Raw genomic sequence first — 14,805 nt, 5'->3', positions numbered from 1 at the left:
TCCCCTTTTCCGGATAGGGAAGCCGAAAGCAACGGATAACCGCAGTACAATGCAAGCCTCCCGCGTTGCCGCATGATCGCATCGCCTGACGCAAGCGCAAGGAATGGAACGCCGACACCTCAGACATCCATAAATTCCCACGACTCCGGCCAACTTCGGCTCGCAATGGCGATCGCATGCGCTTCAATAACCCCCAAGAGCACATTGCACACATGACAATTGACAGGTCCGTGGCTCCGTGCCACACTGGCAGATTAACTCTCGTTCTGTGGTAAAAAAAAAGGTTTTTTATTCTCATTGGCCCCATTCCTCCGCTCGGTTGCCTCGGGCGCAGGGTGGCGGTGCCTTTGCGCACCGCATCTACCGCGCCGCAGCCGCTGGAACGAACCTGGCATCACGCGACGCCATCACTGTGCCGAGCCACGCGCGGCACGGAACCAAGGTCCCCCGCCAACCTTGCCGTCAGTCTCGTCTAGGCAGCGGCGTGGCAGCCGCCCGCAGGGCACTGCTCGTAACCCCCCCGCCGCCCTGTGGGGTGGTGGACTGAAGTTAACTACCGACAGGACACCGCGGCAACCAGGCGGACCGCGAGCAGAACGGCCCGCCCGGCGCGCGTCCATAACAGGCTCTGGCCGTGAATGGGTGGAGACGATACGCCGCGCGTGGTCATCAGGCTGTGGCGTGCCGCATGAGGGGCGGTGGACACGCCGCGAGGTGCAGCTCGCCTAACCCAGCCTGGCTGCCCTACTGTTAACTCGAGCGGTCGGATCTCGAAAGTCGAAACGAATCAACTCGCGGACAATCCGTAAAAACCGGTCTAGCCACTTTCCAGAATCGGTCCAGCTGTTTTTGAGCAGATTGGCCTAGACACTTTAGGAACATCTCTCAGAACCATCTATAGGGAAGACGCAACAAAGGTGTTCGTTCTATGGTCGAAAGATCAATCCACGAATCTCATCGAGAGAAGCCTAGAACCAAAAAAAAAAAAAAAAATGGGGTTGAAAGAGATTACGATTTAATATGTACATGAAGTAGATGTATTTGTTTTTGGATGTTCATGTTTATAGCGTAAGATGGTTTTATCCCGTTAGAAAACATTTAGAACTCTAACACCTGTATGAATCCTAACTTTCACTTAGATAGATAGATTTGTTAACGGGATAAGATACAGATCTTCTCAGGAAGGGCCTGAAGTTGGCCCACAAAAAAGGGAAGAGGATGAGGTGCATTCTCAGTAGTAATAATTTGTTAACGGCGCAGCGGTAGTTCCGTTCCAATGACCATTCACGGAACTTCCCGCTGCTGACGATTACGTGCACATCCTTGATTACTCTGGATAAGTATTTGGGATTTATTTTTAGGCAAAGTATTTGGGATTTCAGGTAAGGGTTTGGGGACGGAGGTATCGAGACACCGATCCTCCAATCAAGCGCTTATTATTCATGGTGCCCGTAGGAGCCAGGCAGAACGGGCGTGCAAAATGTGCAATGGCAGTACCTCAGTAGTCCCAGGCACGCCGCGAGCATAAACTTCGACGGAACCGATGCTGCATGGCTGCTTACATGGTTTTAGAGACCACAAGAAACTGCAGTTTTACAACTATCAACGTGCACCCAAACACTTCATGTTAGATGTTACTCTAAAACCAAAGTATTTCACAAAACCATAGTATTTTTTTTCTAAAACTCTAAACATGCCTTATATCCAAACAGGGCCAAACTGTTTGTTTAAGTTTCTAGCTTCTAGCTGGCGGTAGAACTGAAAAAAGAAAGTTCCAAAATCTCGATTTCTATAGCTCATAGTTAGGCCTAGTTTAGTTCTAAAAAATTTTCACCCCAAACTATCACATCGAATCTTACGGTACATGCATGAAGTATTAAATATAGAAGAAAAAAAACTAATTACACAGTTTGGTTGAAAATCGCGAAACGAATGTTTTAAAACTAACTAGTCCATGATTAGCCATAAGTGCTACAGTAACTAACATGCACTAATGATGGATTAATTATGCTTAATAAATTCGTCTCGCAGTTTCCAGGCGAGCTATGTAATTAGTTTTTTTATTAGTATCCGAAAACCTCTTCCAACATCCCCGAAACATCCGATGTGACATCCAAAAATTTTCATTTCGCGAACTAAACGCAGCCTTAGCACTCAATTTTATATTAGAGATTCCAAGCTGTAAAGGTTTCTGAGTTCGTAATTGATGTAAAAGTTTATTATTGGTGTACTAAATCGATAAATATCAACGCTGTACTAGCGTGGCAATCACTACAAATTCCTTGAGAAAAAGCGAGAGCATCTGAAACATATTCATAGGCAAATCAAATACATCGATAAATATCAACATTGTGCTAGCGCATCTGAAACCAATGTTACACTTTTCGTTAACCAAGGAGCAAGGACACATGTGATATCAGTGGAACCGGGAAGTTAATAGAAAAACTAGTCAGGAAATCACTGCAAATTCCTTAAGAGCAATCGCAATCATTGTCATGTGTATCCATAGATATTTTGGACAACGAATACTGTTCCACTGCTGTAATTATAAAACCATTCTTAAATTTCCATCTATGCGCAGCATGCAACGAGACAAAATAGCAACAAGCAAAACTGGACGATAACAAACACTCTCTTCGCCCTGGACATGGAATGATCTACAAGAAGCCACAAACTTCTTTCACTTGTTCACTTCTGCTCATATAGTCATATTAGTAAAGCTTGCAAATTTTAACTGCAACCGTGTCCAAAACAACATACATATATATAAACAGGGACCATTTATAATAAAGTTGTAAACTAAATTCAAATCCATGGATAGAAATGGCCCATTATTTAGTTGTACTGCAAAGACGCCAATTGTAGCCAGGGGGGTCATTACTTATGTTTCCAGTGATCAATAGCTGAGCTCCACACGGTTGCAAAACACAGATGATGTGAGTCCGACTAGCATAAAAAAAAACCCAGAATTTTTTTTCTTTTACAGATGAAGTGCGGGCCTGGTGCAAGCGGTAGAGTCTTACCGCTTGTGACCGGAAGGTCCAGGGTTCGAGTCGCGGTCTCCTCGCATTGCACAGGCGAGGGTAAGGCTTGCCACTGACACCCTTACCCAGACGCCGCACAGAGCGGGAGCTCTCTGCACTAGGTACGCCCTTTACAGATGAAGTGAAAAAAAAAGAGGACAAGAATGCTAGCCTTTTCAAGTTCCTATGAACTATGTTCTGTAATCTGTGAAGGATCAGAGAGACAGTGTCACCAGAACGCGTACAGATTAGTATAATAAACTGAATCGGTTTGAACACATTTCTCAAAACATATACATTTGAGATCTGGCTGGCAAAGTATCTGATAGACTGATATAATTCCACCTAACATAACTCTGAGCAGGTCATTCACACCAGTTTAACGCATCCCTCAGGATTTACCTTATCAGATACTAGAATACAAATGGATGGAGACCAACACGAACAGCCAGTGATACAGCAGTATCAGAGCACAATGTGTGACTACAGAAAGTCACCCCTACTTGCATGTATTCTGTCCTGGATACCTATTTGTTTCATGTAACAGTGGGTTTCTTTCATCTATCTTTCGAGTTTCTACTTTGCATTAAGAGAATTTACCTCTACTGGTATTGGCAAACATGCAGTAGTGCAGCACCTCCAAAGACCAGTGCAAAAAGAGGGGGGCAGGGGGTCACTCACCAGAACATAAATTTTATGATGATGCACGTGTCAAAAAGTCATCCACAGCCAGAGATGCATCGCCATGAGAAACAGCATTCTCAGTTTCCGGCAAGTACAAAGAGGTAGAAGAAACCTGTCAAAAGAAGTACAATATCAGTGTGCTGCTCAAAAGAATCACAATATATCAAGACATAACAAAGTAACAAAACACAGTGCAATGCATGATCCTGGACTGCCTGGTTCAAGGTTTACCTTTGTGTCTATCTGTAATTCTCCGTTGTTATCTACTGAAAGAATAGCACCATGTGCTTTTAACCATTCCTCGCATTCTTCCAGTCCATCAGCTCCATTAGCCTCACAAACTTCATCAATTCCCACAAATCCCAAAACCCGTGCAGCGTATCTAACTGGTACAGTTGGGCGATATGACTTGGACATGCATTTCATAGCCACAAAGCGCATTCGCTCCACATAGAGATCTGTAATCCAACAACACAACAGAAAACATCTCAATGTATGTGCTACTGAAACAGTCAGTCCAATAGGGCAATAGATATGTATGTGTTTAACTATACGACTGAGAGAAAGATCATCTTTACCCATAAGACATGAGTTCAAGTTGGGTGCCATCTTGTACAATTTGAAAAACAGGACATAGTTGCCAGACGAAAAGGCATAACGAACTTCAAGGGCATGCTTCACAGCTGTGTCTTTCTTGGCTTCCTTTGGCAAGCTGAAACAAATACATGCATCAAGGGCTCAGGTAACAATAAGACTAACAGAATCAAATATCCTCCTATTATGTGGTGGTGGAGCCAGGATTTCTGGAAAGGATACAGAGCTGCAAGGTTCTGCCACTGCTATTGCAACATTCATGATTTTACTATGCACCAGATATACCTTGCCATAGACGAAAGCAAATCTCTTTTGTTATTAGAGTGCACCAGATATAGCAAGTTGTAAGCAGAGAATTCGAGGTTGCAACCCTTGACTCCTTCTCCATAGCATCTCCTCAACTGAGATTGGCACTGCAAAAGTTACAAAGAAAACAATTAAAAACTAGGCTATTATATTCACAGTTAAAAGAAACCAACACAACTACAAACAAGCAGAAATTCAGAAACCAACACACAACTACAACTACAAAAAACCAACATGGATAGTGGTAACTATTATTTATTTTTTATCTACCTTAATGAAATGACACGCAGCTCTCCTGCATAGCTCGAGGAAAAAAAAAGATGGATAAGCTAATACTAAATGCAATTACATGGTGTTTGTGAAAAGACTGGCAAACACCTACTGTTTTGTACAATGTGGAAAAACTCATAAGATCCAGTTGCCCTTGAATTTAAAACCAACACTAATCACGTATATCACTGTACAATTGATTGTAGTAGCAGGTACTCCATCTGTTTCTTTCTATAGGGCATGCTATTTCACCATTTATTGCAAAATATAAGTTGTGCATGTGAATTTATTGACGTCTACCTTGTTTGCCCTTATTGCATATTATCACTAGCATTTATAAGTAGCATCTTTTCCCTTGGCACGATGCAACTAGGATAGCAGAATAGCACGTGGTACATGAATATTATACTTATTTACGCAATAAAATAAATCAGAACAAGACAGGCAAACCTGATTATATTCAGCTAAATCTCCAGATTGGATAGCTAAACGTGCATGTGTTTCATAAACCTGAAACAAGGTCAAAATGTTACAAGGGAATCAATCATGCAAGGAAATAGTGCCCTCAAAAAATAAGAAACAGAGCACATGATTCAACATTCACTTAATAATTTTCTGGTGGGTTAAATATTAAAAAAGAAATAGATAAAATAAACCATGTGGTGAATCTCTTCCTCAAGGAAAATAGTTTATATAATGTTGATGTAATTATCAAACACCACAATGCAGCATACTACAAGGGGCTATGGAGACTACCTTGACAGTCAGCTCGCTCTGAATCCTCTGAACAGTAAGGTCTTGCCGAATAGACTTCAGTTGGTCACATTTGTAAAGATAATTCTTTTCTGATGTTTCAACCATACAAAGAGCCTTCTCTAGGACATCTTCTGGTCGTACCTGCACAAGGAGTCAACGAGTAAAAAAATTACCTAAGAAACAGAAAAAAAAAATAAAGCAGTTACTTCTAGTAACATGTTTTCCTGCCTACACTTGACATGACAATTAGCAAGGCATCCTCACTGTGGCAGGGTCGGGCGCACTTGTAAGGCGTAGGTATGGTTTCTCAATTTGCTGGCATGTTCCCTTGATTGTCAGTGCATCCCAATCATAATCCTCCACTGCCAAACCAGCACCGTCCCCATTACTTCTATTGAGAAGCAGTGACATAGCTCTACTTGTATATATGTTGTCTGTGGCATCCTTATCTGGTACAGAACTTCTAGATTTTGATGGTGTGCCTTGACTCTGTTCAAATCGCTTAGATCTATGCTCCCGCCGTTTCTTTTCCTCAGGTGAATTTGCTTGTGCAATTGAACTAGTGTAGTATTTCATTAGACCCTGCTCCTTGTCACTGTCACTTGAGGCATTTCCATTTTCAGTAAGACTTGCATCACCACCAGTTCGCTGCATTTTAGTAGGCCTATGACTGTATTGGCTTAAAGGAGCTTGGCGGGATTGGACATGCTTCCTCAGATCCCAACTGTTACTCTGCAATTTATTCCCCAGAAATAAATTCAGGCATAAAAACAAGCTTGGGGTGATGGCTATATTCAAAGTTGCAGTTTCAAAAATGGAAGTGATGACAAAAATGTGAAGCCGGCCCAAAGGTTTACCATTCTTTTAGTGGGTTCCAAACTACTGCAGATATTAATTTTTGCCAACTCATTAGGAAGTTCCACATTGTTAGCAACATTTTCCTCTGCAACAGGCTCCCACCTACTTTTTGCGACAGGCTCCCACCTACTTTTTGCGACAGGTTCCCACCTACTTTTTGTTCGCCTACTAGGACTCCTCGATGATGAGAAGGGACTTGAATCCTTCCCATTGCTGCAAAAAACCAAAAATAAAGTAAATATTCCCTCCGGTTTCAAATGTAGGTTGTTTTAGATTTGTCGTAAATCAAACATCTTTAGCTTTAGCCACCAATAGCTAAAAATATAAATAGATTTACAACATAAGGTTGATGCTGCTAAATTCATATGAATAGTAATATCATAATATATAATTATCGCAATTTGAAATATGACATCCTATAGAAATTGCCAGCAAAGTTTAACCTCGTAGGCCATGTCAATGTCCAAAACGACTTACATTTGAAATTAGAGGGAGTATTAGCTAATTGAAATAGGCTCGGCTTCAGAGAGTTTTTGAGTTCAGCCTAATGACATGCATGCTGAAAAAGGAAAGGCTCTTAACCTTTACGTAAATACAAAAAATATCAATGAGATTGCTTAAGCAGAAGCATTTTGGACAGCTTCAACATACAGACAATACATATTATAAACTGCATTAAACATTCCCAAAGAATATTACTAGTGTAGGGCATAACACAATCATATCATTGTGGGTTACTGGCTTACTGCAGTCCTACGAATCCATCAAAAGCTAACACAGCTAATAGAAAATATAGAGTTAAGACCAGCACACCTAGTCATATTCATGCTTGTAGCCTTTTCTGGCAAAGTAAATAGTGGTTCAATGTCCCAGTTCTTCGTATGAAGGGTCCCATCAGCAGTTGCCTTCGTAATTATCTGAAGTTATCAGAGGCAGAAAAGAGTTACCCCAAATAAAAGTTGAATTTAAGGATGGAAGAAATATAATACAAATAAGGCAACCTAGTGGATCAATAATTTTCTAACTTCAGAGTTGAAATGTGAAGACACTTATTTTCCTCTAATGTGGTAAATTCCATAGTTGCACAAGACAACTTATTTAACATTGTTAATCACATGCTCATAGCTAATAGCCAACCAAAAAAATGACCTTACAGAGACCAGAATAACTTCCTTTTTTCTAAAAAAAAACAAAAAAATGATTTTGTTTTTCTCATGGAACTGGTGGAATATTAATAATAAATTGGCATATCCAGTTCAATTTGATATTCTTTAGCAAGTTTATTTGGAGTTAAAATATTTCTGTTTTTTTTTCTCAAAGGCAAATTTTCTAAAAGTTGCTATCAGTGGTGCTTTAGAGACCTGATCTTTCTTATACAAATAGCTAATGCAAGCAAAATGGATCAAAGGACGCAACAATATATGATATACCTATATGGCAAGCAAACTAGAGCAAATACAATGAAATTACTTAGCCTCCTTCAAGATACTAATATTTCTGTTTTTGTTTCTCAAAGGCAAATTTTCTAAAAGTTGCTATCAGTGGTGCTTTAGAGACCTGAACTTTCTTATACAAATAGCTAATGCAAGCAAAATGGATCAAAAGAAGTAACAATATATGATTTACCTAAATGGCAAGCAAACTAGAGCAAATAAAATGAAATTACTTAACCTCCTTCAAGATACTTCGGCTGACAGTCCTCTGGGCATCATCCTTGCAACGGGCAAGATTCCGCTCAACATAAGTACGAAGTGAAACAGGGAAAGATCCCTGAATAGAATGAAATATTGTCAATACGTTAATGAATATGAAGATGTCAAAAATGTTGTGCATGTTGCCATATTACAGAATTTATTCATTGAAGGTCTTAACTCTTTAACTATCAGAAGTTTTAGTATGAAAAATTCCGTGGGAGCCAGGAGTGTATAATATTCTAATATAAGAACAAGAGATTGCTGGCAGTATTTCGGTTTTGTAGTGCATATAACATTTTATAGTGTTTCGCTGAGCTTATAACAAGTGAGGATTCACCTTGGATGCATCATCATGTAGCATCAATGCATCATCCATCAACAAAAAGAATGAAGCAGAGCTTACCGTAAACCTTAGCTGTATGATTGTATCAGCAAAACAGAATGAAATTAAAGGAACCTACCGTCACCTGCATTACTGCTTCAGAACCATTTTGTGAGACCGTCACATCATTCTTGGGCATGGAAACACAAACATAAGCAGGTTTCAGGGATGAATCAGCTTCCAACTTTGACTTATCCACTTGAGGCGTTCCTATTGGAAAATCTTGGGCTATTCGAGGATTTGTTGAGATCTGTATTTTGTTTAACATGTGGACATTCGATGACAGAGAATCTTGCCAAGGTGTCTCAGGGTTTTCAGAAACATGGTTGACTGAAGAAACATTTGAGCTTGAACCATGTAAAGGCAAAACCTTTTGTTGATCAACTTGGTTACTTAGCAGTAGCTGATTATGATTTGCAGAACTATGCTGGTAGGCTAAGCTGACACACTGGTTCTGAAATGTTGGGATACCTGCTGCGTTGTTAACACAATGGGTGTGAAACATCGGTGCAACTGGGACCTGGGAGGCATACTGGTTTTGATATCCTTGAATGCCTTGTTCCTGGGAAAATGGATAGTTAGAAACTTAGAATTTCACAAAACCATACTAAAACATAGAAAAACATGGTACAGCATATAAATAACAAACACGGTTATGCCCCCACCCCCCACCCAACCAGAAAAAGGAAGAAGTGATTATCATACTCATAGGCCCTTTTATGTTCCGTTTTCAATTGGCCTTTATCTTGTTTAAATGGACGTTTAGCCCGAATAATGGATAAACGGACTGTTTAGCATTTAACAAAACACAAATGGACTGTTTAGAGTTTAGCAAAACACTGTCCATAGGCCAAGAACACATGATGAATCAGAAGAACCATCCAAACAGAACTTCTAAGTTTGCTTTGCAGAACTACAACTTCTAGAAGCTACATAGATGCTAGAAATGCAAGCCAAAAGAAGATATGCAAGCTTGCAGAAAAGGGCAACCAACCAACAAAATTTAAGGACCAGAAGAGGAAACAACTGATTTGAGACAGACAATATATATGCTGCAAATAGAATGCCATAGATGTTTGCCTTGGTGTGGCAAAATCCAAGTCAGTGAGGTTGCAGCATATGCAGTCAAACAAAGCGAAGCATACAGAACAATCCCCCAAGGACAAGCTGCATGGAGGTTCAGGAGCCTTTGCATGCAAAAGGCAACAAGCAAACTATTCTTAACTTTATAATCGTTTGACAAATAGACTAGCACAGAAAATGACAGAAATATTTGTAGGACATGTATTCCTCAATACAAAAATCCATTGAAAGAAGATGAACCAAGAGGCTGTCCTTTTTTTTTTTGAAAGGAACTAAGAGGCTGTCTGGAACACAAGAGTTTCACAGGTATAGTTCAATTCCAGCGCGAATCTGGTTACATTACAGTGACCAAGACAGGCCTAACAAGGTATATGCAACAGAACAAGAAACTCTAGGGTTGCACATAACCAAGGTGACAGCTGTCTAAAAGGACAACTGACCACTTCATTGCTCTAAATATTAAAATGAAAGGAAAGGAAGCAGGACACTAACAAATTTACCTGTGAGGGGGGTGTAGTAGTGTTACCAGCATCATTCTTCCATGAGGTAGTGCCTGGTGGAGGTGGCTGGTTGCTGGTGTGTGCATAATTGGAATCAATGGTAACAGTTTTTGTATCAGGAGCAGTGCTACCACTGCCAGTAACTGCAAGGCCACCTGAAGTCTGTGCAGACTGATCATAATAATAAGCCCATTGGCTGTACTGCTGTTGATAGTGGACAGAGCCTGTGGTTAGTGAACTGGAACTCTGGGCTACATTACTATCTGGGATGCAACTCTGATACGATTGTGCGTGATTATTTACACAACTTCCATTACCCCAGGTATTGTTTTGATGATAATAATAATTGCTTGTTGCATATCCTGGCACAGTCTGATGAGCGCCAGCAGTATAATATGTGTTACTTGTAGGACCAACATAAGATCCTGAATTCGGAAACGAAGTATGAGGCTGGTAAGCGGCACCTGGACCTTGATCAACTCCTCGTTGAACAGAAGAATCATTTGCCGCTTGTGGATAGTTATAGTAATGGTTTGGATGTTGTACAGCATTGTAGTCCTGTTGAACCGATGTCGGATAAGGCACATAGGAGTTAGCTGACTGAACCACATGAGATTCACTATTTGTCACACTTTGAGTAGCTCCTGAAACTGATACATCCCTCTGGGGATCATAGTAAACTGAATTTTGATTTATACTGTCCATCAAATAGTACAAGAAAATCCCAGTCAAAGAAAAGCCAAAAATGATGGCCAGGAGGTAAAGATGGGTACGGAGATGGAATGGTTTGCTCCAAGCTCCTGCTCTGTTAATTAGGAAAAACAACCAGAGAAATCATTGTCAGATCAACATCAATACAAAACAGCATATCTGGAAGAACAAAACGACTATGGAAAGAAATTTTGAACCCCAGGTTCATGGTGGGAGCATGGAAGTCACCACAAAGGCACTGCTTGTTTACTACCGGACCATATGGCCATGATAAGTAATACTAATCAATCAGTATGGCCAGCTTCAAAGACAAGGACCAGGAAGCAAGTATGCAGCAACAAAGAATTATTTCCTTGCTATTATAACATGTGATCAGCCCTAAAGAAATTGTAACAAAGCTAACTAACGACAGGATATGATACTGGCTGACCCTGACTTACGGTTTCCGCATGCGCCAAGAATTGTTTCTGATACTGCAGACAGTGAAATCCTTCCGCTGTTATCATTATTATCTATTTAATGGTAAACTCATGTAAGTCATGGTAGAATCAACTCGCTTGCGATGGCGCGTTGTTAGGTGACAGGATAGTGATTGCAGTTAAACTATACTATAGTCAAAAGTACATAACTACTAATATACTCCCTTCATTCCAAATTGTAAGTCATTTTAGCTTTCTCCTAAGTTAAACATCTATAACTTTGGCCAAGTTTATAGAACATCAAACTAGATTCATTAGATACACCATGAAATGTATTTTAGTAGTGCATTTATTTGATATTGTAGATGTTAACATTTTTTATATAAAATTTGCTCAAAGTTAGACAAGTTTGATTTACGACAAAACTAAACCAACTGACAGTTTGTAACGGATGGAGTAGAATTGAAATAGAAGAAGGACAAAAAAATCGCTCCATATAGACAAATGCTGCATTAAGCAAGATTTAAGTAATATCCAAGCATCAGTAATTCTACAGGCAATTCTACTGCCCCTTGTTTAGCCATATACTCTAGAACCTTGCTATTCTTATCTAAGAGCGAATCATTTTTAGCAAACTGTAAAAACGGCGAGTGAAGAAGATAATGCCATACATCTAGCAACAAGCTGTAGCCAAGTACACCTAAGCGTGGCTGAAGTGCCACGGCCTAGCATAGAGGATGTTTGACTGGAGTCGACTGGAGGCGGCTAGCAGGGATTTGGCGGGAGCATCTGGCGAGAGGCGGCTCGGCGGCGGGAGATTAGGTTTAGAGAAGCAATTGGGGAACTAGGGGAGGCGAACAGAGCTGTCTGAGGAACGAAGGAGACGGCGGCAGGCTCGCGTACGCGTTGGGGTTACTGCCTGCCGACTGCCGTGACGGCGTAACCTGTGAGACTCTGTCAGAGAACAACGCTTGGGCATGGGCTGGCTTATTGGGCTGAGACCAAACAATGGGCCACCAGCTGCCGGTTTCCTGATCGAGATAAGCAAAACCTGCTTTAGGGTTCTACCGCCATCCCAACGAGCAGAAGCAAGGGCAGCAATCAACTGAACCCATGACCATCTGCATTTGAAACGCGAACCAGACCAGCGTAAAAAGCATCGTGACACACAAATTCAGCAAGCGCAGCATCGAGCAAAGCAGCAGTGAATGCCCAAAATGCTGTAGTGAGTCAGGGGGCAGCGGAAGCATACCTCGGCCGGCTCGGCGTCGGATCCGCCCTGTATCGCCGTCCTGGAGCTCCAGAGGTCGAGCTGGAACCCTAGCAAATCTCTCTGAAGAGAAGAGGCGCCCAATCGGCGAAAATACGATCGATTGAGTCAGATCAGACAGGGGCGCCCGCCGTAAAGGCACAGCACAGAGCACAGCAGTTGGCAAGGGGGGCGCGGGGCGGAGGCTTTTACCCGTGTACCCTTAAAAAAGATGTCACACTCCTACGTACCCCTCAAAAGTTGGTCGTCACCTACATGCCCTCGCTCGAACTTTTCTTTTCCCTCACGCCATTCCGTCGACATTTGCTCCTAACGGTGGGTAACGGCTCTGGAGAATGACTCAGTTGCCCTTGAACTTGTATAGGCGTCTGAACTTTTTTATTTCCCCAGTGCCATTGGCATTGCCACGCTCCTTTTCGATTGGCTGGAGAATTATTGCATACGGAGTAGTATATTGTTACGCCTATCATGCATGCAGGGTCGTCGCCACAAGTCAAACCAGTCAATAGTCATGCATGGTGACCCCAATTAAATATCGTTACACACCTTTTGTACAGCTTTATTGTACGATACATGCATGCATGCATGCGCGCAATGTCAGGATGGCATATAAGATATGGGTGATAGCCTTGCCACATCGTGATCACGATTCACGTGTAACATGCTGTCTGACTGCCGATTGTATCGATTGATGCTTTGCAATATATATAACCCCCTCTTCTAAAACGTAAGTTATTAGATTTGTCCTAAGTCAATTTTCTTTAGTTTTGATCAAGTCTTTTTAAAAAATGTACTATAAACCTCTATAGTATCAGACTAGAATCATCACCATGAGATATATTTTGTCTGTGTATTTACTTGATATTGTAAAAGTTAATTTATTTTTCTATACATTTAGTCAAAACTACAATAGTTTGACTTAGAATAAAATTAAAGCTAAAACAGTTTACTAATACCAGGAAGTTAGAAACCGGAAAATAAAAGAAAAAGACACTACTCTCGGCCTATGAAAGGATCCAATTTCTCCAAATGAAAGGATCAAACTACCAATGTAAAAAAAGTGTGGTATGTCTACGAATGTTATCGAAAATATCCTCCATCGGCATCCATCCACTCCCGTACGTACCTGAGCTCATTCCCTCCACCTGCTCACACGCACGCACGCTAGCTACTTCCGGCGCGGCACAGCTGTTTAGCTAGCTCACACACGCACGACTACGATGCCGAAGCCGTGGAGGCCGGTGCTGGCGTCGGCCACCAAGTGCTGCGCGGGGGAGGACGCGGCGGTGGCCCCGGACGGGCTGGCGCGGTGCCGGCCGCAGCAGTCGGAGCTCTCGCGGCAGCTGGCGTCCTTCCGGCGGCTCTCGTCGCTGGCCAACAGCCCGGCGTCGTCGGCCGCCACCACCACCATGGCGACAAGGACGGCAGCGTGAAGCAGCAGCAGCAGGGCGGCGGTGGAGGGGAGATGGCGGGCCCGCTGCAGCTGCACTCGTTCGGCCTCGGCGAGCTCCGCGGCGTGACGCACGACTTCTCCAGCAGCTTCCTGCTGGGCGAGGGCGGCTTCGGCGCCGTGTACAAGGGCTTCGTGGACGCCGGCATGCGCCCGGGCCTCGACGCCCAGCCCGTCGCCGTCAAGCAGCTCAACGCCGCGGGCTTCCAGGGCCACCGCGAGTGGCTCGCCGAGGTCATCTTCCTGGGCCAGTTCCGCCACCCGCACCTCGTCCGCCTCCTGGGCTACTGCTGCGAGGACGAGGAGCGCCTCCTCGTCCGAGTTCATGCCGCGCGGAAGCCTCGAGAACCACCAATATGTCAGTGACCAAGAGGGCAAGGAGGATATTTTTTTGGTTCCACATGTCAGAGCCGTCAAACGGCTAAAACCTAACAGAATGCCGACGGAATGGCGTGAGGGAAAAGAAAAGTTCGAGCGAGGGCATGTAGGTGACGACCAACTTTTGAGGGGTACGCAGGAGTGTGACATCTTTTTTAAGGGTACACAGGTAAAAGCCTCCGCGGGGCGGGGGCGGAGACGGGATGCAGTAGCGAGTAGGGCGGGGTTGCGGTTCCTATTTCTGTTGGGGACAGTACAAGAGGACTCGGCGTTCGGCGAACCGTGTGATCTCGGGGTGTAGTCGATGGGCCTACCTCCTTACTGGTTGCGGAAGGCGGCCCAACCTTGACAGGTGTATTTTGCGCCACCCGTTATTTTTTTTCCCTAGGATAAATATACTGTCTCCGTTCAAAAAATAAGGGCTCCT

General features: G+C 42.8%; 1 protein-coding gene across 10 annotated transcripts; it reads right to left on the bottom strand.

Annotated features, from left to right (window-relative positions):
• Positions 1–2,315: 2,315 nt before the first annotated feature.
• On the bottom strand, positions 2,316–12,663 carry LOC136450700 (SAC3 family protein A-like). Of its 10 annotated transcripts, none has more exons than XM_066451273.1 (14): positions 11,952–12,199; positions 10,151–10,955; positions 8,647–9,129; positions 8,163–8,261; positions 7,305–7,408; positions 6,491–6,704; positions 5,898–6,365; positions 5,634–5,774; positions 5,328–5,387; positions 4,587–4,714; positions 4,286–4,419; positions 3,939–4,165; positions 3,705–3,819; positions 2,316–2,539 (listed from the first exon to the last, which is right to left on the bottom strand). In XM_066451273.1, exons 2-13 carry the CDS (start codon positions 10,853–10,855, stop codon positions 3,718–3,720), a joined length of 2,865 nt encoding a protein of 954 aa, XP_066307370.1. In that variant the 5' UTR covers positions 10,856–10,955; positions 11,952–12,199; the 3' UTR covers positions 2,316–2,539; positions 3,705–3,717. The 10 variants fall into 10 exon arrangements, with proteins under 10 accessions (XP_066307370.1, XP_066307368.1, XP_066307369.1 ...); XM_066451271.1 differs by having other exon boundaries at positions 2,524–2,657; XM_066451272.1 differs by lacking the exon at positions 2,316–2,539 and adding an exon at positions 2,716–2,734.
• Between the last annotated feature and the right edge of the window lie 2,142 nt (positions 12,664–14,805).

The sequence above is a fragment of the Miscanthus floridulus genome, chromosome 5 (genome assembly GCF_019320115.1).
Source record: "Miscanthus floridulus cultivar M001 chromosome 5, ASM1932011v1, whole genome shotgun sequence".
Lineage (NCBI taxonomy): Eukaryota > Viridiplantae > Streptophyta > Magnoliopsida > Poales > Poaceae > Miscanthus > Miscanthus floridulus.
The sequence above is the reverse complement of the archived record's forward strand: the minus strand, read 5'-3'. Positions and strand labels throughout refer to the sequence as shown.

Bases quoted from the DNA above. Each gene is read 5' to 3' on its own strand.
- LOC136450700 (XM_066451270.1), bottom strand. From the start codon at position 10,855: ATGGACAGTATAAATCAAAATTCAGTTTACTATGATCCCCAGAGGGAT. The intron at 6,705-7,304 runs GTGTGCTGGTCT...GGTTTTTTGCAG, and splicing joins ACAAGCATGAATATGACTAG to CAATGGGAAGGATTCAAGTC. The intron at 4,715-5,327 runs GTTTGCCTGTCT...TAACTTTTGCAG, and splicing joins ATTTAGCTGAATATAATCAG to TGCCAATCTCAGTTGAGGAG.